Source organism: Sus scrofa, chromosome 12, assembly GCF_054392235.1.
Source record: "Sus scrofa isolate SSC_HxYL_T2T_F1_AM1 chromosome 12, Sscrofa_HxYL_maternal_Yorkshire_Landrace_v2.0, whole genome shotgun sequence".
In the NCBI taxonomy this organism is placed as follows: Eukaryota; Metazoa; Chordata; class Mammalia; order Artiodactyla; family Suidae; genus Sus; species Sus scrofa.
Genome location: NC_139394.1, coordinates 17,933,950 through 17,955,365, shown reverse-complemented (window position 1 = coordinate 17,955,365; position 21,416 = coordinate 17,933,950). Strand labels below are relative to the sequence as shown.

General features: G+C 45.7%; 1 protein-coding gene across 21 annotated transcripts in view; it reads right to left on the bottom strand.

The window, feature by feature from the left end:
* The window catches only part of LOC100626147 (leucine-rich repeat-containing protein 37A2), a 49,709-nt gene that overhangs the window by 8,968 nt on the left and 19,325 nt on the right, over nucleotides 1-21,416 (bottom strand). For 10 of the 21 annotated variants that reach the window (XM_084984178.1, XM_084984195.1, XM_084984180.1 and 7 more), the window contains 6 exons: nucleotides 15,680-15,751; nucleotides 12,238-12,309; nucleotides 11,521-11,601; nucleotides 3,872-3,943; nucleotides 3,299-3,373; nucleotides 104-219 (listed from right to left, as the gene is read on the bottom strand). In XM_084984178.1, the coding sequence (XP_084840304.1) occupies nucleotides 104-219; nucleotides 3,299-3,373; nucleotides 3,872-3,943; nucleotides 11,521-11,601; nucleotides 12,238-12,309; nucleotides 15,680-15,751 (488 nt within the window). The remainder of the gene's footprint in view (nucleotides 1-103; nucleotides 220-3,298; nucleotides 3,374-3,871; nucleotides 3,944-11,520; nucleotides 11,602-12,237; nucleotides 12,310-15,679; nucleotides 15,752-21,416) is intronic. The other 11 variants (XM_084984181.1, XM_084984192.1, XM_084984193.1 and 8 more) reach the window with 2 other exon arrangements.

The following is a 21,416-nucleotide window of genomic DNA, read 5'->3' as shown; positions in this document are numbered from 1 at the left end:
AACTATTGCAATTACACCATTCATTCAACAATCCATCATAACTGATTAAAAATAAACATTAAATAAACATTTAAAAATGTATCACCAGGCAATTCGGACTCACCACAACGCGCGCTGTTTTGCAGGCATCTGTCACAATGCAGCTTGACCGTCTTGCAGACAACTTCAATGCTGTTTTTAAATTGGCAGAGGCAGCAGGCCATATGGCTAGGCAAGATCCTGTAAACGGAAATGCAGAGAATTAAATCTGTGGTAGAGGAGTTAGTTGAGCAGGTACGAGAGGCAGGCCACAGCCACCACAGGGCGGGGCCGAAAGGACTTCTTAGGGCAGAAGAACTGGAGCATTGCACAGGGACTAGCTGGTCAAGGGCTGCTCTTGGCTGTTGTAAGTAAATATGCAGGAGGACAGAGGTACCCAACAGAAGGATGACGATGGCAGTAGATATAGTGTGCCTAGACGAAAAAAGTGATACGTGTTAGAATTGGGGGACATTGGCCTGTAGTTTAATTCGGAAGTATCTCCTCCCGACCCAAAAGCTCACTGTGAGTTGACAGTACACAGCAAGAGGGAAGACTTCTAGGAGAAGTCTGAACAAGTCCCCAGCTTCTGGAGTCCCTTTCTCAATTCCTAGTTGTGAGTAGCAAATATATTAGAAGGTACTAAATAAAGAAACACTGTGTGGTTAAACAATAACAGAGACTGTACTGGCCAGATCTGGACAATCTGAACATTCAAAAGAAGAATGCGAGCATGACAATAAGGTATAACAGCATTAAGTTAAAGAAGGGCACACGAGTCCGTAATGGTAAGTGAAAAGACAAGAGGGAGAGCTCTTCTTTACACAGTAGTATCAGCTAATAAATGCATAGGGAATGATAGAATTAGGAGCATCATCTTGGGAATTCCCGCTGTGGTGCAGTGGGTTAAGGATCTGGCTTGTCTCTGTGGAGGCGCCGCTTCGATTCCTGGCCGAGAGCAATGGTTAAGGATCTGGCATTGCCACAGCTGGAACACCTCTGGCTCGGATCTGATCCCTGGCCCAGGAGCTTCCATCTGCTGTGCGGGCGGCCAAACAAAAGGGAAAGTGCCATTTTGCAACTACCAATGTAATAACTGATTCAGACAAGGATCACCACTGATGCACAGCTGGGCGAAGAGCTGTTTGACAGTAGGACCCTCACTGATCCCCAAATGTCACCCCACAGATTATTTATGAATTACCAAGGGGGAAAATAACTTTCCAATGGAGCGATATGGAAGACAGCTCCCTAAACAAGTGATCAAATCTTGACCCACTGGGCCACCCAGAGGGAGGAAGTAGGAAGGATACAGTGTCTATGAAGCATTCATCCCCAAAATGTTTACTTTGAATCTCATGAAGAAACAGACAAATCCACACTGTAGGGCAATGCACAAGACAACTGGCTTCGATTCTTCAAAGATGACAATTTCATAAAAGACAGAAAAAAAAAAATACCCGAGAAATACTCCAGCTTAAAAGAAACAAAGATATGACATGAGATGCCTAATCTCTGACTGGACTCTGTATCAAGACAAAACAGACTTAAAGAATGGTATTGGTGGAGTGTCCGCTCAGGTGCAGTGGGATTCGGTGGCGTCTTGGGAGCCCTGGGACGCAGGTTCGATCCCCAGCCCGGCACAGTGGGTTAAGGAGCCAGTGTTGCCACAGCTGTGGCTTAGGTTGCAACGGCAGCTCGGATCCGATCTGGCCTGGGAACCCCATATGCTGCGAAGGGGCCAAAGATATGAAAAGACAGTTTTCAAGAAACCGCATCTCAGGCAATAAGGTTCAGTGATCCCCAAGAGATGGGAAATAAGGAAGTGATCCCTATGATTGCCCTGCTCACTTCTTTGAGAGAGTTTTCAGGTCATCGGACAGGGAAGAGAAACCCAGTCAGAGACTGATGGACTCCCTGACTCAGGAAATGGAGCTGAGAGTCTGGGAAAACCAAGGTAACAGGGGTTCACAAAGCAGAGTACTAGAGAGAAAAGAAAGGCACAGACAGAGAACTCTGGAGACAGGCAGAGGGATCTCTGGACTATTCAGCAAAGTGTTGGTCAGTGCAGGTGTGTGAGGAATTCCTTGAGGCCAAGAAAAGATGGGTTAATCAGAATAAATGGGTATCACACAGCATGGGAAATAGTACCTGTTCCTACAAGCCAGACAGGAAAACCTTACAATACTCAGAAAGGACTTGTCTCAGCAGTTTCTTTCTTCCTTTCTTTTCTTTTCTTTTTTTCGCCTTTTCTAGGGCCGCTCCTGCAGCATGTGGAGGTTCCCAGGCTATAGGTCTAATCGGAGCTGTAGCCACTGGCCTACGCCAGAGCCACAGCAACTCGGGATCCACGCCGCATCTGCGACCTACACCACAGCTCATGACAATGCTGACCCCTCTCCTTGCTCAGTGGGTTATGGATCTGGTGTTGCTGTGAGCTGTGGTGTAGGTGGCAGACGCGGCTTGGATCTGGCATTGCTGTGGCGGTGGTGTAGGCTCGCAGCTGTAGCTCCGATTCCATTCCTAGCCTGGGAACCTCCACATGCTGTGAGTGTGGCCTAAAAGAAAAAAAAAAAAAATGACAACAACAACAACAACAACAAAAAACTAGACCTAAAAAGATAAACTGTTTTGTTCCACCCAAAACAAAGCTCAAGCATTTTATACGAATATACAAATATATATAGCACACAATAAACTAAAATTCACAATGTCTGGAATTATGTGAAAAATCACCAAGCATGCAAAGCAGCAGGAAAATATGTCCCATATGGAGGAGAAAAAGTACTCAATCAAAGCGAACCCATAATCTGCACAGATGTTACCATCAGCAGAAAAGAACATTAAAAATTTTAATACATAGGGAAAAAGTTATTATTACTGTATTGCATGTGTGAAAAAAATCCAGACTGAAAATGTTAAGGAGACGCATAGAAGACGTAAAACACACCCGAACTGAGCTTCTAGAGGTGAAAGCCAATTTCTAAATGAAAAAGATACAGGATGGGCTTAATGGCAGGTTAGACACTGCAGAAGAAAGCATCAGGAAACACTGAGGCAGAGAAACTGTCCAAAATGAAGCACAAAGAGCAGCAAAACAAAACAACACAAATGACACAAGGGCTGGGAGGGGAGAAATGAAAGTACATTATCTGAAGTTGCCTACGCGAGTCATGACTCTTACTAATGAAAATGACACATGAAAAAATCTGACTGAGGAAAATAACACAACAAACCTAAAAAATTTAAGTGAACATAAATGTAAGAAAAATCAACTTACAGCTTTTCCAATTCAAGGGTCATCATGAGGATACTTTCAACCGTTGTAAGTGACACTTGTGTTGTTCCCAGGTCTCTGAAGGAAAAGCCCAAACATGCATGGTATAAACACAAGGACAAAAATTCTAGACTTAAAAAAAGAAAAAAATGCCTAACATGTAATTACTTCAATTCTGGCTTCTTACTTGCCATAGATGATAATTCCAAAGAGCTCTTATTGATGAAAGTTAAATTGACTGGCATCGTCAAATTAATGACCTTGGTGCCGAACACTCCAACCTTTTAAAATTATTATTATTATGGTTTCGTTTTGGTCTTTTTAGGGCCACGGGGGCGGCATATGGAAGTTGCCGGCCTACGCCACAGCCACAGCAACTAGTGATCCAAGTTGTGTCTGCAGCCTACACCACAGCTCATGGCAATGTCCGATTCCCCAACCCACTAAGCGAGGCTCGTGGATAATAGTCGGGTTCACTACCACTGAGCCAGGACAGGAACTCACACCACTTAGAATTTAAATTGTCACTGTTTAGGCAAAACACTCAATCTCCCATGAGACGGTTGTGATACTTACAAGTATCTCAGCGCTGGTAATTTATAAAGATACGAATCTTCAACTGTTGTCAAAGGATTATGGCTGAGAACTCTGAAAAAAATGGAATGGAATTAAAATTATCTGCATTTTCAATTACTTTCCTGAAAGTTTTTTATTCATTTTTTGGGTCTGGAACTTGAAGGAAAAAATCATTTTCTGTCTTTACTTATAAATCACCCTTAGAATCCTTAAAACACTCTTTCTTTGGAAACTACCCAAGTATCCAGGAGATAAAGAGAAAGAAATAGAAAAAAAAAAAAAAGTGGATAGCAAAGAAAAAACACTCCAAAGAACTTTTCAGGTCAAAGACCCTAGAAGTGATTATCCTGGCAGGAAGTCCTTGCTCTGTAAGAAATGCTATTTAGGCTTCCCCCCCGCCACGTTCTCGCCATGCGGCACATGGGCTTCTCGGGCCAGGGATCAGATCTGAGCCGCAGTCATGACCTAAGCCACAGCTGCAGGTACCTTAACCCACTGTCAGGTGGGGATCAAACCTGCAACCCAGCGCTCCCGAGATGCCACCAATCCCGTTGTGCCACAGCAGGAACTCTAAGGAATGCTAGTTGTAGTGTCCTCCATAATTCAAGGTGGTTTTCACCTCTAGAATTTTTTTTTTTAATTTCATGGTTTAAACTGCACAGTTAAAAACAAAAATAGGACCAAATCCTTGGTTTTGGAGACAAAGAAGAAGAGATAAGTCCAAGAGAAACTGGTAAAAGCCATACTCCCATCACACAGTCCCGTGTGTATCCTTTTTGCTTTGCTTTTCTTTTCCTTTCTTTGTTTTAGAGCTATACCCACGGCATATGGAAGTTCCCAGGCTAGGGGTCGAATCGGAGCTGTAGCTGCCGGCCTACACCACAGCCACGGCAACACCAGATCCAAGCCACGTCTATGACCTACACCACAGCTCATGGCAATGCCAGACCCTCAGCCCACTGAGCAAGGCCAGGGATCGAACCTTCATCCTCATGGATACCAGTCGGATTCTTAACCCACTGAGCCACAACAGGAACTCCTTAGAGATTTGAAACCATGTGGCAGGCAAATCACTGAAAAAGGTGGAGGAGTAACATCTGAAAGTTCATCATCCCTCTACAACAACAACAACAACAACAACAACAAAATTGGCAAAAGGGGTCAGAATCACCTGTTTAGAACTCTGGAAATGTAGCCAACAGGCTTGCAGCAATTTAGTGAAGGAAAACAAATTAACTTCTGTAAGAACAGTGAGATGGGCTGTTTTAACATGTCCTAGACCTCTGCTCTCCAGGCCAGTGGTGGCCTTGAAACAGAGCCCACGTTCCCAGTCCCAGAGGGAGCAGAACGGAGCTTGAGTTCCCTCGAAGACTCATTCCCAAGGCACCGCCATTGTTTTACCTGTCTGGTGGTTCCCTGGAAGACCTCACTTGAAAGGCTCGCCTTTGACCTGACTGACAGCTGCCTGGTGCCAAAAGCCTCTCCTCGGGTGGCATTTTGGAAAATGTTTGCAGGTCAGTGTTGTAACAGGGCAGTTGCATGAAGGCGTAGGTAACCGTTTGGGGCAAAAACCTGCATCACTAATAACTATGAGCATTAAGAATGGGGTCAGCAAGGTTGCAGGATGTAAGAGCAATAGGCAAAAATTAGCTGTATCTCTATACACGAGTAATAAGTAAGCCAAATCAAAATGAAGAAAACAACTCCATGTATAACAGCATCAGAAAGAATAAAATACTTAGGAAAAAACTTTAACCAGCGAAGTGCAAGACCCACGCTGCAAAGTGCAAAACATCGTTGAAAGACGTTGAAGATCGAAATAAACGAAAGACGCCATGGTCACCGATCCGAGGACAGCATTATTAAATTTGTACTACTTCCCAAATTGATCTATGTTTGCAGTGCAATGCCTACCAAAATCCCAGCTGATTTCGTTCCGGAAACTGCCAAGCTCATTCTAAAATCCACATGGCAATTCAAGGGGCCCAGAATGACCAAAGCGATGTGGGTAAAGAGCAAAGTGGGAGGACTCACCCGTCCTGGTTTCCAAACCCAGTTCAAAGCTACTGCAATCACAGGGTGGTACTGGCATGAGAACATACACGGAAATCAACAGAACAGACCTGACAGTGCGGAAATAAATCCTCATATTTATGGTCTATCGACTTCCAACAAGGTGCCGCCGAGCAGAATTCAATGCGGAAAGAAGAGTCCTAAATGGTGCTGGGACGACTGCACACCCACACACAAAATAACAAAGCTGGACTCCTACCTACCTTGCACATCACATATGAAAAGTAACTCAAAGTGGATCAAAGAGCCAAGTGTGAGAGCTAACGCCACACAATTCTTAGAAGAAAACCCAGGAGTAAATCTTTAGGACCCTGTCCTAGGCAACGGTTTCTTACAAACAAGCAACCAAAGGAAAAACCAGGTAAATTGGACCCTGTAAAAATTAAAAATGTGTGTGCTTCAAAGAACACTATCAAGAAAGTGAAGAACAGCACACAGCATGGGGGGAAATATTTGCAAATCATTTATCTGGTAAAGGTCTAGTATCCAGAACATCCAGAATATACAAAGAACTCTTACAGCTCAATAATAAGATAACTAACTTTACTGCTTTGCTGTTCAGGGCCAAACCCATGGCCCATGGACGTTCCCAGGCTAGGGGCCGAACTGGAGCTACACGTGCCAGCCTATGCCACAGCCACGGCAACGCGGGATCCAAGCCATGTCTGCCACCTACACCACAGCTCACGGTGACGCCTGATCCTTCACCCACAGAGCAAGGCCAGGGATCGAACCTAAATCCACATGCATACTAGTCTGATTTGTTTCTGCTGTGCCACAATGGGAACTCCAAAGAGAACTAATTTTAAAATGGGCAAAGCAGAGTTCCCTAGTGCCTCAGCAGCTTAAGGATCCATTGTTGTCACGGCTGTGGCTCCGGTTCAATCCCTGGCCTGGGAACTTCTACACACTGTGGACGTGGGCAAAAAGGAAAAACTACAAAAGCACAATGGGTAGGAGTTCCCATTGTGGCGCAGCAGAAACAAACCGGACTAGTATCCATGAGGACACAGGATCGACCCCTGGCCTTGCCCAGTGGATGCTAGTCACATTCCTTTCCGCTGAGCCACGACAGCAACTCCTCCTTCACTATTTCTCAATAACTCGTCCATGGCCTTGGTCCCATCAGCTCAGTGTTTCTTCGTAACCAGACAGTCCTTCTCTAACTGAGAATATTACCCTTGTGTTTGTCCCTCGTGAAATCAAGACATAGGACCACTCTAAATGATCCTATCTCCTCTTCCCGTCTTTAGTGTAGCCTCTTCTTCACTAAGGCTGTGTCTGGGCAAAAGGGAGAATGAGTGAGAACGGAATCCACAGCTCAAGCTGGGGGACTCTACAGCAACCGTTTCCCCACAAACCACAGCACAAATGCTTTTACATGCACAGTGGACACGGCACTAGGGATCATTTCCATTTTGGTCTGACTCCCTCATTTTATAGATAGGAGGTGTGCTAACTCCTAGGCCATTGCCTCTTTTATGTTCATGAGCTTATCTTCACAGGAGTCACAGTTTAAGACACGTTGTTCTAAGTGATTTCTTCAAATGTATCTTATTTGAGGAAGAAAACTCCAATACTTTTGCATAAGCCTTTTGCTGTAGAACAATGGAACAGAATAAAGGCAACTCACAAAATAAGGGGACATTTCTTTCTTTCTTTCTTTTGTCTTTTTAGGATCCTACCTGCGGCATTTGGACGGTCCCAGGCTAGGGGTCCAATCGAAGCTACGGCTGCCGGCCCACACCACAGCCACAGCCACAGCCACAGCCACAGCCACAGCCACAGCCACAGCCACAGCAACGCTGGATCCGAGCCACATCTGCGACCTACACCACAACTCCTGGCAAAGCTGGATCCTTAACCCATGGAGCGAGGCCAGGGATCCAACCCGCAACCTCATGGTTTCCAGTTGGATTTGTTTCCGCTGCGCCACGACGGGAACTCCAAAATAAGGGAACATTTCTTGCCTGTTGCTTTTTTCTCCAAACTCTTCTCTACAAGTCCAGACAGACAGACTACATTTCCTTTCGGTGAACTGAGGAGACTGAGAAGAACTGAGGGCTGAATCACGTCATCACTGCCCTGAATGTACTGAAATCCTAACAGCTGAAGCTGAAAACCATCCAAAGAAGGCAGTGAACAAAAATTTAAAAACAGGGCAAACTCCAAAACTATCTGTGCTAGAATCCCAGGGCAGGCAGGGAAAACTGGGTCCTTGGCAGAAGGCAGTCAAAGAAATAAGCAGAGAGATCCTGACCCTGTTCCAACATGTTTGAAGGACTTGGGGACGAAGCACCCCCTTTCCCTAATCCTTCTACACAGCTTCAGCAGCCATGAGAACATGACTCCCCACGGGAGGCTCCTCAATCCGAGACCTCTAACTGCACCACATGAACCCTCTCTCAGGGAATCCGAAATGGTGAACCTGTATCTTCATCAAAGCTCTGAGAATAGCTTGAGGAAGAGTCCCTGGCAGTCGGGAACAGTGGAAGAAGCAAGGGCCGGGGAATCAGGCAGATCTGGAGTTGCATTCTGGATGTCACCTTCTGGGGAAGTCACTCGAGCAAGAAACATCTCTGAGTCTCAGGACCATTTACCTCATAAGGCAGTTGGAGGATTAAATGAAAGAGCACGTGCAACGCACCTGGCACAGGCTGGGCACAGAGTAGGTGCTCAGCAGTAATGACGTCACAGCTGCACTGGCCAGTGGCCGGTGCAGATGGGGTGCCCAGGGGTGGCACGCCAGGAGTGCCAGAAGCAAGGAACTCTCACAGGGAAAAAGAACTCCCTGCTCTAAAGGTCCTAGTCACATTAGAAACCAACGTTGGGATACAAGGCACAAAAAGCCACATTGCCACCATTTACCGCCTTTGACAAGGACCTGCGGAGCTGCATAGGAAATCACTGGCAGGCTCCTAAGCGGTTCTGCCACTTGTTAGTGGTGTGAATCTCAGCAAGTTATCCAACGTCTCCGAGTTGCCATTTCCTCTTCCCCACAATGGGGATGATAATATCTGCGTCACGAGAGTTGCTGGGGTGAGAACCCTGAGATATTATGTGAGGTAACACATGCTCAGCACTGACTATATACCAAGCACTACTGTCTTCCTTGTACAGTAAGGAAAAGTACGGCATGGTGCCTGGGACAGAAGTACTTGTTAGGGGGCAGAGGAAGACTCGCTATGCTTCTGAGAGAAGGAAGATTTCTCGCGATACAGGGGGGAAGACGAGGAGGCAGCTGGGAGGAGAGGAGAGGAGAGTAGGTGCTGGAGTTCCCGTCGCTGCTCAGCCGTTAACGAACCCAACCAGCATCCATGAGGACGCGGGACTGATCCCTGGCCTTGCTCAGTGGGTTAAGAGCCGGCGTTGCCGTGAGCCGTGATGTAAGTCCCAGACATGGTTCGGATCCCGAGTGGATGTGCTTGTGGGGTAGGCCAGTGACTACAGCTCCCATTCAAGCCCTAGCCTCGGAACCTCCACATGCCACAGGTGTGGCCCTGAAACGGGGCGGGGGGGCGGGGGGGAGGTGAACACAGAAATTCCAGAGGAACCGGTTGGTGCCCCTTCCTCAGGAATCTTTCCTAATGCACGACCCACTTTCTCCTTCGGCCCCCACCCACACCTGGCCACCCGGCTGCAGGGCTTTCACGTTTCCCCATCCACATCCATCTTTCTCCTTCCAGTGCAAACGTTTCTCAGGGACAAAGTCCCTGTCCTAGTCTTCTTCATACCCCAGCACTTACTACAGCGCTGACACTCAGTAGGCATGGCCCTCGGTAAATCACTGAGCATGAATTCGTGAACTTTCATCCACTGTGATTCCACAATGCATTTTCCCGTGTTGCCTACGTTACTCGGATTCTCATAAGGGACTCCCCGTGTTATAAAATGTTCAGAAAATGTGCTGCGTTTAAGACCCTGTGTTTTTTTTTTTTTTTTTTTTGTCTTTTGTCTTTAGTTGTTGTTGTTGTTGTTGTCGTTGTTGTTGTTGCTATTTCTTGGGCCGCTCCCGCGGCATATGGAGGTTCCCAGGCTAGGGGCTGAATCGGAGCTGTAGCCACCGGCCTACGCCAGAGCCACAGCAACGCGGGATCCGAGCCGCGTCTGCAACCTACACCACAGCTCACGGCAATGCCGGATCATTAACCCACTGAGCAAGGGCAGGCACCGAACGCGAAACCTCATGGTTCCTAGTTGGATTCGTTCACCACTGCGCCACAACGGGAACTCCAAGACCCTGTATTGATACTGCTACTACAACCTCCTGCTTTAGGGACCCAATGGGCCTGCTCTCAGATGTGTCAGTTCAAAAACAGAACAAAACGAAACAAAACCAAGCAAAACAAAACGAAACACTGACCCTGGAGCTCCTTCCCCAAGGTCGGCACCAGCAAATTACCGAGGGGATGAGGGAGGCCACCACAGACAGGCATCCGCAGGAACTGATCCTCTAGCTCCAGACCACCCTCGACACCTGCATTAATTAACCTGAAATGAACTATGTGAAACTGGATTTCTGAATTCAGCGAAGGGAGTCTTTTCCAAAGCCAGGTTTAGAAGAAGCTCTTCACCTTAAGTCTAAAATCCCCATTCAGGCCCCTGAACATACCCGCTCTCATTCCCTGGAGTCACAGAGAAATCACAGAATGTCCTGGCTGCACGAGTATAAAACCCACATCTCCTACTGAAGAGCAGTCAGGAAAGAACGTATACAGAATTGTATATCCTTGTATGTATGTATTCTCTTTAAGATTTCCACACTACAGCTGAACACAAACCACATCTTTTTCCCTATCTTGAAGGTTCCTATCGGCCAAGAGAATTCACGTTCCAGGTATATACTTTCTGAACAATAATGTTCTGGGAGGTGGGGAGAGAAGGGCCTGCCTGCGGTGGGTGTTCGGGAATTCGTTCTGCTTTGCCACGTCAAAGAAGCTAATGGTTGAGGAAGCAGCCACACCTTTTGCTCCCTGAAGAATTCTGTGCTCAACTCAGTTATTGGCAGCTCTGTGTTGCGTACTCAGTTATAAGCAGCTAGGACTTTGCCCAGGAGCAGGAAGCAAAGTTAAATTCAAAAGGAGAACTTCACGGACCATGCGCACACTGGAGCAGCGGGGTTGGGATTAGCCATGGGATTCCGTGACAATGCTAACCTGGCTGTTTTGCTTGGTGTCTCTGGTTGCCCATGCCCAAGACCAGTACTATGGAAAGGAAAGCATTTCATTGCTGAGTTAGACCCGGCTCTTGGCCTCTTTGTACCTTAGTTTCCTCACTTGGAAAATAAATACAGGGACCTCAGGATGTCTTTTCTGGAATTCATACTGGACTTTGATTTTTTTTTTTCTTTTTCTTTTTTTGGCCGCCCCGTGGCATACGGAATTTCCAGGCGAGGGATCAGATCCGAGCAGCAACTGCAGCAATGAAGGATCCTTAACCCACTGTGCTGGGCCAGGGCTCAAACCTACATCCCAATGCTCCTGAGATGCTGCTCATTGCTCCTCAGCGGGAACGCCTATCTTAGGTTTTAATGCATAGGGTTCTTTTTACATGTATTCATCTTCTATTGCACTTACAACTTGTGTAAAAACTGCATTCCATGCCAGGCTTGAAACGTTCCAAAGCTCACCTCTGTGATTAAATTGCAACCAAGATTTCTACAAAAAAGACACAAGCAAAAGAGGAAAAAACATTTATTCTGTCCGAACATTTAACCATTGGCAGTAATCCTAATCTATACAGGATGACACATAACCTCAATACTCCCTCCACACATTAAAGAACTCTCACTGCGGAGGACATCTGCTCGGGATTTATACATGTTCATGATTATTTACGTGGTGCATCAGATACAAAAGAGCAAAGGTGCAATAAATATTTGTGCCTCGTGATCTTTATTTCTCCAGAGAAGGGCAGCACGCTTGACATTTGGGGCTGGATAGTTCTTTGCTGGGGGCTCTCCTGTACACTGCAGGATGTGTGGCAGCATCTCTGGCCTCTGTCCACTGGATGCCAGCAGTACATCTACCGTTCTGACAGCCAAAAATTATCTCCGGACATTGCCAAATGTCGCCTGCGTGCAAAATCACCCTGGTTGAGAGCCACTGCTCTATGATTAGTCACTCCGATATGTGCAATAATTCCCAGGCTAATCTTTACTAGAGACAAAAAGAGATTTCCTCCATCGTTGTTGTAGCAATTTTAGTATTCCAAAATGAGTAACAAATTACTTTCATTAAACAAATAGTCTTTATAACAATTCCAACATAATGACGTTTATAGTTGCAACTTACACGTATTGCAAAAAAGGTAGCGATTCAAATGTACGTCTTTCAATAGATTGTATTTTGTTGCAGGATAAGTCCCTAGGAAAAGGAAAAGGAAAATAGCGCCTCAATTAGCTAGTACATTTCCAATTAGTAGGAATAACCAGTAGAGCTTAGAATGATACCAATGAATAAGCTGCTTTTGTCTCAACGCTAAACCTTAGGAAATGTGACTTGAGCCTTCCAGAGCCCCTAACCCTCTCTTCACCTCTCTTAAGTGTCACACCTTCACGAGCTTCATAAGCAAAATATACAACTATGGACCTTGATAGATCTTGGAGGTAAGCTTTCCCGAGAGCAGAAGACTTGATAAGATGACCTTTCATGGTCTCCTCAAAGTCTAGATGATGAGCTCAAAGTTTTAATCTCCACAAGTAATTTCTTACAGCTAAAAAGAATATTCTTACATTTACACCCCTCCCAGTTTCATCATGTTTTTCTAGGCCAATTCAACACCAGAAGAAATCAAAGATATCCTTCTTGGGAGCTCCCATCGTGGCTCGGCGGAAACAAATCTCACTGGCATCCAGGAGGATGCAGGTTCCATCCCTGGCCTCACTCAGTGGGTTAGGGAATCGTGAGCTGCGGTGTAGGTCACAGACACGGCTGGGATCTGGCCTTGCTGTTGTAGTCCGGAGGCAGCAACTCCAATTCGACCCTTCGAACCCTAGCCTGGGGAACTCCCTATGCTGGAGGTGCGGCCCATAAAATAAAATAAAATAAAATAAAATCATATCCTTCGACACAACTTGAAAGGAAGGTACTCCTCTCGTTAACATGTAACTCCAAACTAACCCAGTACTGTACTTTCTTTTTCATACTGACTTTCACTTGAAAATACTCACTGTTGACCGTAGTAGCTATCTTACGTCCTAACGATTCCAGCTTAGTCTCTCATTTCATCTGGGTGGGTATAACTGTCTTCTGACTGGTGTTTGCATCACTAGTCTCTCCCTTTCTAAGCCATCCTGTACACAATCGCCACATTAACTCTACACAGGTGATTCTCAAATATCAGCATCATTTGGGAACTCACTGAAGATACATTGTACTCAGCGCTACTCTGGACCAATTGAATCGGTAACTGTGGGGATGGAGCTTGCGGGGTTTTTTTCCTTTTCTTTTCGTCTTTCCAGGGCCGCACACACGGCATATGGAGGTTCCCACGGTAGGGGTCCAAGAGCAGGTACGGCTGCCAGCCTACACCACAGCCACAGCAATGCGGGATCCGAGCCTTGACCGTGACCTACACCACAACTCAAGGCAAAGCCAGATCCTTAACCCACTGAGCGAGGTCAGGGATCCACCCTGCACCCTCATGTATGCTAGTCAGGTTCGTTAACCGCTGAGCCAGGACGAGAACTCCCTGGAGCTTGTGTTTTAACAAGCCTCCAACGGATTGACTCTGTTGCAGGCTAAAGATTGTTCTAGAGCTCTGCTCTGGTAACATGACAGGGCGTGTTATCCTTGGCTCAGCCTCCCAAACCCTAGAGGATCAGGCTCTAATCGCCTACTCTCCCTACTTGTACTCTACAGGTACTCAACAGTATCTTTTCCGTGTTTCGCCTTTCTCCCACTTGCCTTTGCAAGCTTACTCTTCCCACGATGTCTCATGATACCCAAGGGCCTTTCCCGGTCTCATTTAAACAGCACTGTTTTTGTAAACAGTTATCTCCCCTGATCCAATTTTTTGGATCTTTTTTTCCCTCTTCCATGCACCAAAACAACTCATAGCACTCACCGCCCTGATCCATTTCTTCTTTGGAAGATAGCCTCTTTTGCATCCCAGTTCCTCTCAGCATAAACACCTAAAAGTATGGACTAGATCGTGCTCATGTGCATTGTCTTTTTTTTTTTTTTTTTCCTCTTTTTTTTTTTTTTTTTTTTGCTTTTTAGGGCCGAACCCGCAGCATATGAAGGTTCCCAGGCTAGGGGTCTAATCGGAGCTACAGCTGCCAGCCTACGCCACGGCAACTCCAGATCCTAGCCTGGTCTGTGGCCTACATCACAGCTCACAGCCAAGCAAGATCCTTAACCTGCTGAGCAAGGCCAGGGATCGAACCCGCAACCTCACGGTTCCTAGTCAGATTCCTTTATGTGGCGCCATGACGGGAACTCCTCGTCTCTCCTTTTTAAGCCAACGCATGGACATAAAGCAAACGCTAATATTTACAAAATAAACATACATCTGGGGAGTAAATAAGAGAAATGGGGAGGAAATGACTGTTTTAAAAGAAGTGCAGTTTTCTTACTTCATGGCTCCCTCTTCGGGCCTCTACAGCACCCTGTCATCCTTCAGTGCTTCTCTAGTACGGTCTGCACTTACATGTGCATTTTTCCGGTGAGATCATGAGTGGCTAGAAGGAATCCTGTCTTACCCACCCTTATGTTTACCACACTAGGCACAGGGCCTGACACATCCTTTTTCGGCTTTTTTATAGATTGGTTTTGTTTTTTGTTTTTTGTTTTTTTGCCTTTTCTAGGGCCACTCCTGCGGCATGTGGAGGTTCCCAGGCTAAGGGTCCAATCGGAGCTGTAGCTACCGGCCTACGCCACAGCCACAGCAACGCCAGATCCGAGCCGCGTCTGCGACCTACACCACAGCTCATGGCAATACCGGACCCTTAACCCAATGAGCGAGGCCAGGGATCGAACCCGAAACCTCACGATTCCTAGTTGGATTTGTTAACCACTGAGTCATGACAGGAACTCCAACTTAATGTGTTCTTGACAATACTATTTACATAATTCATCTGCTTAAATATTGAAATGTTCATTTAGGTTCAATTACCAAAATTATGAGTTCGTGGCATTCATATTAATCGACATGCTGTATATTTTCTTCTCCTATAGGTGACAAGTTGAGAGGTTAACTTTAATTCCTCTTGTCTTACTACACTAACTTTTTCAAACCTTTCTATAAAAGCCAGATATTTAGGATTTGCAGGCCACATACAGTTTGTTGCATATTTCTCTTTCTTTCTCTCTCCCTTTTTTTCATTCACAGCCCTTTAAAAATCGTCCTCAACTTGTGGACTCTATAAATAAGAGTGGACCAAGGGCCAGATTTGACCCATGGATCATAAACTCAATTTTAATGGATAATAGAGGAACACTTCTAAGGTTCATGTGCCTGTGTATAATGGCTCAGGCCTCATTACCACTCTTCCTCTACAACCAAAGGGTGTTTTTCTATTTACATCTTGTCTCGATAATTAAAAAATTTAAATGCCCGGCAGATATTTAACTAGAGATGGGCTGGGGCCCTACGCAGACTTACAGAATTGTAGAATTTTCTGGCTGGAAGAAATTGTTGAGGTGATCTATCTAGAACCCATTAATTACTTTATAGATACTCTACTGTATAGATAAGAACTCATAAGTACATATGATTAACTAATTAACTTACAAATACCGGAGGGACAGCAAGCCTTCAAAGGAATCCTTATGTAACTCGGTCAAAGCATTATCCCTGAGAATTCTGAAAAATGAAAAGGTTATTTCTGGATCAAAATGCAAAATAACTACAACTATTTACTACATAGGACCGACTCCCAGATGTGGGGAAAACATGGGTAATGGTGACACCTAAACGCCATAATACTTTTTTTTTTTTTTTTTTTTTTAATATCTTTTCAGGGCCATACTAGTGGCACATGGAGGTTCCCAGGCTAGCAGTCAAATCAGAACTGTAGCTACACGAGAGCTACAGCAATGCCGGATCCGAGCCGCGTCTGTGACCTACGCCACAGCTCATGGCAACGCCGGATCCTTAACCCACTGAGCAAGGCCAGGGATCAAACCTGCAACCCCATGGTTCCTAGTCGGATTGGTAACCACTGAGCCACGATGGGACTCCCCTAATTCTTTTCTATTTATTTATTATTATTATTTTTTAAATGGTTATGGCCACACACAGGCTAGGGATTGAAGCTGAGTGGCAGCTGCCACCTACGCCGTGGCTGCGCCAAATATTGGATCCTTTAACCCACTGTGCCTGGCCGGGGATTAAACCCTCACCTCTCAGACACATGAGCCACTGCAGTAGGACTCTTAACCCACGGTGCCACAGCAGGAACTCCCACCCCCATTGTTTTAAAATGATTTTTATTTTTTCTATTATAATGGATTTACAGTGGCCTGTCAATTTCTACTCTACAGCAAAGTGAACCAGTCATACACACATGTATTCTTTTTCTCACATTATCCTCCATCATGTTCCCTCACAACCCAATTCTTATTTAACTTAGGGATGGTGATCTCTGCTCTGTTTTAATATAATTTATTTTCAAAAATTTTTTTTTTGTCTTTTTGTCTTTTGTCTTTTTGTTGTTGTTGTTGTTGTTGTTGCTATTTCTTGGGCCGCTCCCGCGGCATATGGAGGTTCCCAGGCTAGGGGTTGAATCGGAGCTGTAGCCACCAGCCTACGCCAGAGCCACAGCAACGCGGGATCCGAGCCGAGTCTGCAACCTACACCACAGCTCACGGCAACGCCGGATCGTTAACCCACTGAGCAAGGGCAGGGACCGAACCCGCAACCTCATGGTTCCTAGTCGGATTCGTTAACCACTGCGCCATTACGGGAACTCCCAAAAAATTTTTTGACTGTGCCCACAGCATGTGGAAGTTCTCAGGCCAGGGATCAAACCTGCACCACAGCTGTAATCAGAACCACTGCAGTGATAACGTCAGATCCATAACTGCTAGGCCACCAGGGAACTCCCTGCTCTTGTTTTCATTTCAGCCTTTCTTCTCATGCCCTCCTTTGTGTCCTTCTCTCCCTCCCCTGCTCTCTCTCTCCCCCTCTCCCCTCCCCCCCATTATCTATCTCTCTCTCTCACACACACACCACAACCCATCCACTCTTCCCACCAAATCACATAGTTAACGTCTACTCTTTAGATCACAAAGTCTCTGTTAGAGTTCAGCTCTGGTTGGCATCAACCTTGCAGAGCTGGTTGTGCTCCTTGCTGGGGCCTGCCGCCTCTGCCTCCGACTCCTGGTTCAGCTGGCAGGGGTGTCGGGTGACCCCGAAGGCTGCTCAGGGGCTGAGTGTAGGCCTTGGAGTTCTGGGGCGAGTGTGGGATAAGGAAGAGCACCTGCCGGGACCTCTTGCTCCCGAGGCAGAGCTGAGAGTCCTGGGGAAACGTCTCCGCCATGCTGCAGAGCTAGCAGGAGCCTCAAAAAGACAGCAACTTTTGCCTGACCGGCAGGAACTGCAGAACCCAAAGGATTGACAGTGGGAAACCCAGAGGAGATGGGATTAAGATGGTGGAATAGAAGGACTGGAGCTCAACTTCTCTCCTAAAAACAACAAAATTACAACCAAATGCTGAGCAATCTTCAACCAAATGGACTGGAAACGTTCCAAAAGATATCCCACTCCGCGGAGTTCCCGTCGTGGCGCAGTGGTTAACGAATCCGACTAGGAACCATGAGGTTGCGGGTTCGGTCCCTGCCCTTGCTCAGTGGGTTAACGATCCGGCGTTGCCGTGAGCTGTGGTGTAGGTTGCAGACGCGGCTCGGATCCCGAGTTGCTGTGGCTCTGGCGTAGGCCGGTGGCTATAGCTCCGATTCAACCCCTAGCCTGGAACCTCCATATGCCGCGGGAGCGGCCCAAGAAATAGCAACAACAACAACAACAAAAAAAAGACAAAAGACCAAAAAAAAAAAAAAAAAAAAAAAAAAAAAAAAAAAAAAAAAAAAAAAAAAGATATCCCACTCCAGAAGACAAAGAGGAGGCCACATCAGGAGGTAGGAGGGGCGATTATGCCATAGAAGCAACCCCATACCTCCTGGGTGGGACGCCTCACAGACTGGAAAGGAACTGGTTCACAGAGACTCACCCACACGAGTGAGAGTTCTGAGCCCCACGTCAAGTCCCCATGCCTGGGGATCTGGCATTGGAGAAAGAGCTCCCCAAGCATCTGGCACTGAAGGCCAGTGGGGCTGGTGTGCAAGAGCTCCACGGGCCTGGGGGAAATGGAGACCCCATTCTTAAAAGGCGCACACAGACTTCCGCCTGCGCTGGGTCCCAGGGAAGAGCAAAAGCTCCAGAGGACTCTGGGTCAGACCTGACTGCAGGTCTTGGAGGATCTCCTGGAAAAACAGGGCATGAATGTGGCTTGTTGTGGGGGAAGGACATTGGAAGCAAAGCTCTTGGGAATATTCATCAGCAGGTGTTCCTCTGGAGGTGGCCATTTGGGAAAAATCTGGACCCGCCCATCAGCACTGAGAAGCCCCAAGCCAAACTACAATCCAGGTGGGATCACAACCCCAGCCATCATTGGTAAACAGGCTGCCTAAAGACCCCCCAGGCACACAGCCTCTGCCTCTAATCTCACCCAGAGACAAAGCCCCACCCACCAGAGGGATAGGAATCAGCTCCACCTACCAGTGGGCAGGCACCACTCCTTCCCATCAGGAAGCCTACAGCAAGCCCCCAGACCAACTTCACACACAAGGGGGGCAGACACCAGAAGTGAGAGAGGCTACAACTCTACCATCTGTAAAAAGGTCACCACACCAAAAACCTATAAAAAGGAAAAGACAGCCAACTATACTCAGAGAAGGGAGAAAGAAAACAAAGAAAAAACCAGAAAAACAGCCAAGTGATCAGGAGATTCTCAGCCTCCAGGAAAAAGACTTTAAACTGCTGATGCTGAAGATGATGCAAGACATTGGAAATACACTGGAGGCGAAGATGGACAATGTACAGGAAACACTGAGCAAAGAATTACAAGATATAAAACTTAAGCAAGAAGAGATGCAAAATACAATTAACTGAAATAAAAAATTCATGTAGAAGCAGCCAACAGCAGAATACAGGAGGCAGAAGAATGAATAAGCCAGGTGGAGGACAGATTAGTGGAAATCGCTGATGCAGAACAGAGAAAAGACGGGAAACAAATGAAGAGAGTCTCAGAGAACTCTGGGACAACGTTAAACGCTGTATCATAGGGGTGCCAGAAGGAAAAGAGAGAGAGAAAGGGACAGAAAGAATATTCAAAGAGATAACAGCCGAAAACTTCCCTAACATGGGAGAGGAACCACTCACTCAAATCCAGGAAGCACCACGAGTACCATATAAAATAAACCCAAGGAGGAACACCCCGAGATGCATATTAATCAAACTGACCAAAATTAAAGACAAAGAGAAAAGACTGAAAGCAGCTAGGGAAAAGAAACAAATAACATACAAGGGAACCCCGATAAGGCTATCGGCAGATTTCTCAGCAGAAACTCTGCAGGCCAGCAGGGAGTGGCACGATATACTTAACGTGATGAAAGGAAAAAACCTCCAACTGAGACTACTTTACCCAGACAGGCTCTCATTCAGATTTGAAGGAGAAATCAAAAGCTTCACAGAGAAGCAAAAGCTAAGAGAATTCAGCAACACTAAACCAGCCTTACAACAAATACTAAAGGAACTTCTCTAGGCAGGAAAGAAAAGGCCGCAACCAGAAACAAAAATACCACAAATGACAAGGCTCACCAGTAAAGGTATAATATACAGTAAAGATACGAAATCATCCACACACAATTATGCCACCAAAGTCAGAAATGGTGAGAAGAGGAGGGTGCGTTATGGAAGCAGGACACTGGAGATGCACTTGCAATTAAGAGACCAACAACTTAAAACAATTTCGTACATGTTTAGACTCTCCTATCAAAACTTCACAGCAGCTGCAAATCAAAAATCTACAATTGATACACAAACAATAAGAAAAATCAACCCAAATACAACACCAAAGATCGTCATCAAACCGCAAGAGGAGAGAACAAGAGAAGAAGGGAAGAAAAAAGAGCAACAAAAACAAATCCAAAGCAACTAATACAATGGCAATAAGAACACACATACCAATAATTACCTTAAATGTTAATAATGGACTAAACACCCCAGCCAAAAGACACAGACTGGCTGAATGGATACAAAAACAAGACCCACATATATGCTGTCTTCAAGAGACCCTCTTCACTCCCAGGGACACATACAAATCAAAAGCGAGAGGATGGAAGAAAATATCCCATGCAAATGGGAATCAAAAGAAGCCGGAGTAGCACTACTCATATTGGACAAAATAGACCTTAAAATGAAGACTATTTTAAGAGACAAGGAAGGTCACTACCTAATCATCAAAGGATCAATCCAAGAAGAAGACACATAACAATTCTAAATATCTACGCACCCGACATAGGATCCCCACAATATGTAAGGCAACTGCTAACAACCTTAAAAGGACAAACCGACAATAACACAATCACAGTGGGGGACTTTAACACCCCACTTACAGCAATGGACAGATCATCCAGACAGAAAATCAATACGGAAACACAGGCCCCGAATGAAGCCTTAGACCAGATGGACTTAATAGGACATGCCACCCAAAAGCAACAGAATACACATTCTTCTCAAGTGCACATGGAACATTCTCTAAGACTGATCACATCCTGGGCTACAAATCAAGCCTCGGTAACTTTAAGAAAACTGAAATCACGTCAAGCGTCTTTTCCCACCACAACGCTCTATGGCTGGAAATCAACAACAAGAAAAAAACTGCAAAAACCACAAACACGTGGAGACTAAACAACACGCCACTAAACTACCAATGGATCACTGAAGAAATCAAAGAGGAAATTTAAAAATACCTAGCAGCAAATGACAACAAAGATACGACACTCCAAAACCCATGGGGTGCAGCAAAAGCCATTCTGAGAGGAAAGTTTATAGCAATACAAGCCTACCTCGGGAACCAAGAAAAAAGCTCAAATAAACAAGCTAACTTTATACCTAAAGCAGCTCGAGAGAGAACAGACAAGACCTAAAGTTAGTACAAGGACAGAAATCTAAAGACCAGAGCAGAAATCAATGAAATAGAAACAAAGAAAACCACAGAAAAGATCAATCAAACGAAAAGCTGGTTCTTTGAAAAGATCAACAAAATCGATAAACCCTTAGCCAGACTTATCAAGAAAAAAAGAGAGAGGACTCAAAGCAATAAAATTAGAAATGAAAAAGGAGAAGTAACAACGCACATCACAGAAATACAAAGGATCATAGGAGACTACTATACGCAACTATACGCCGATAAAACGGAAAACCTAGAAGAAATGGACACATTCTTAGAAAAGCACAATCTTCCAAG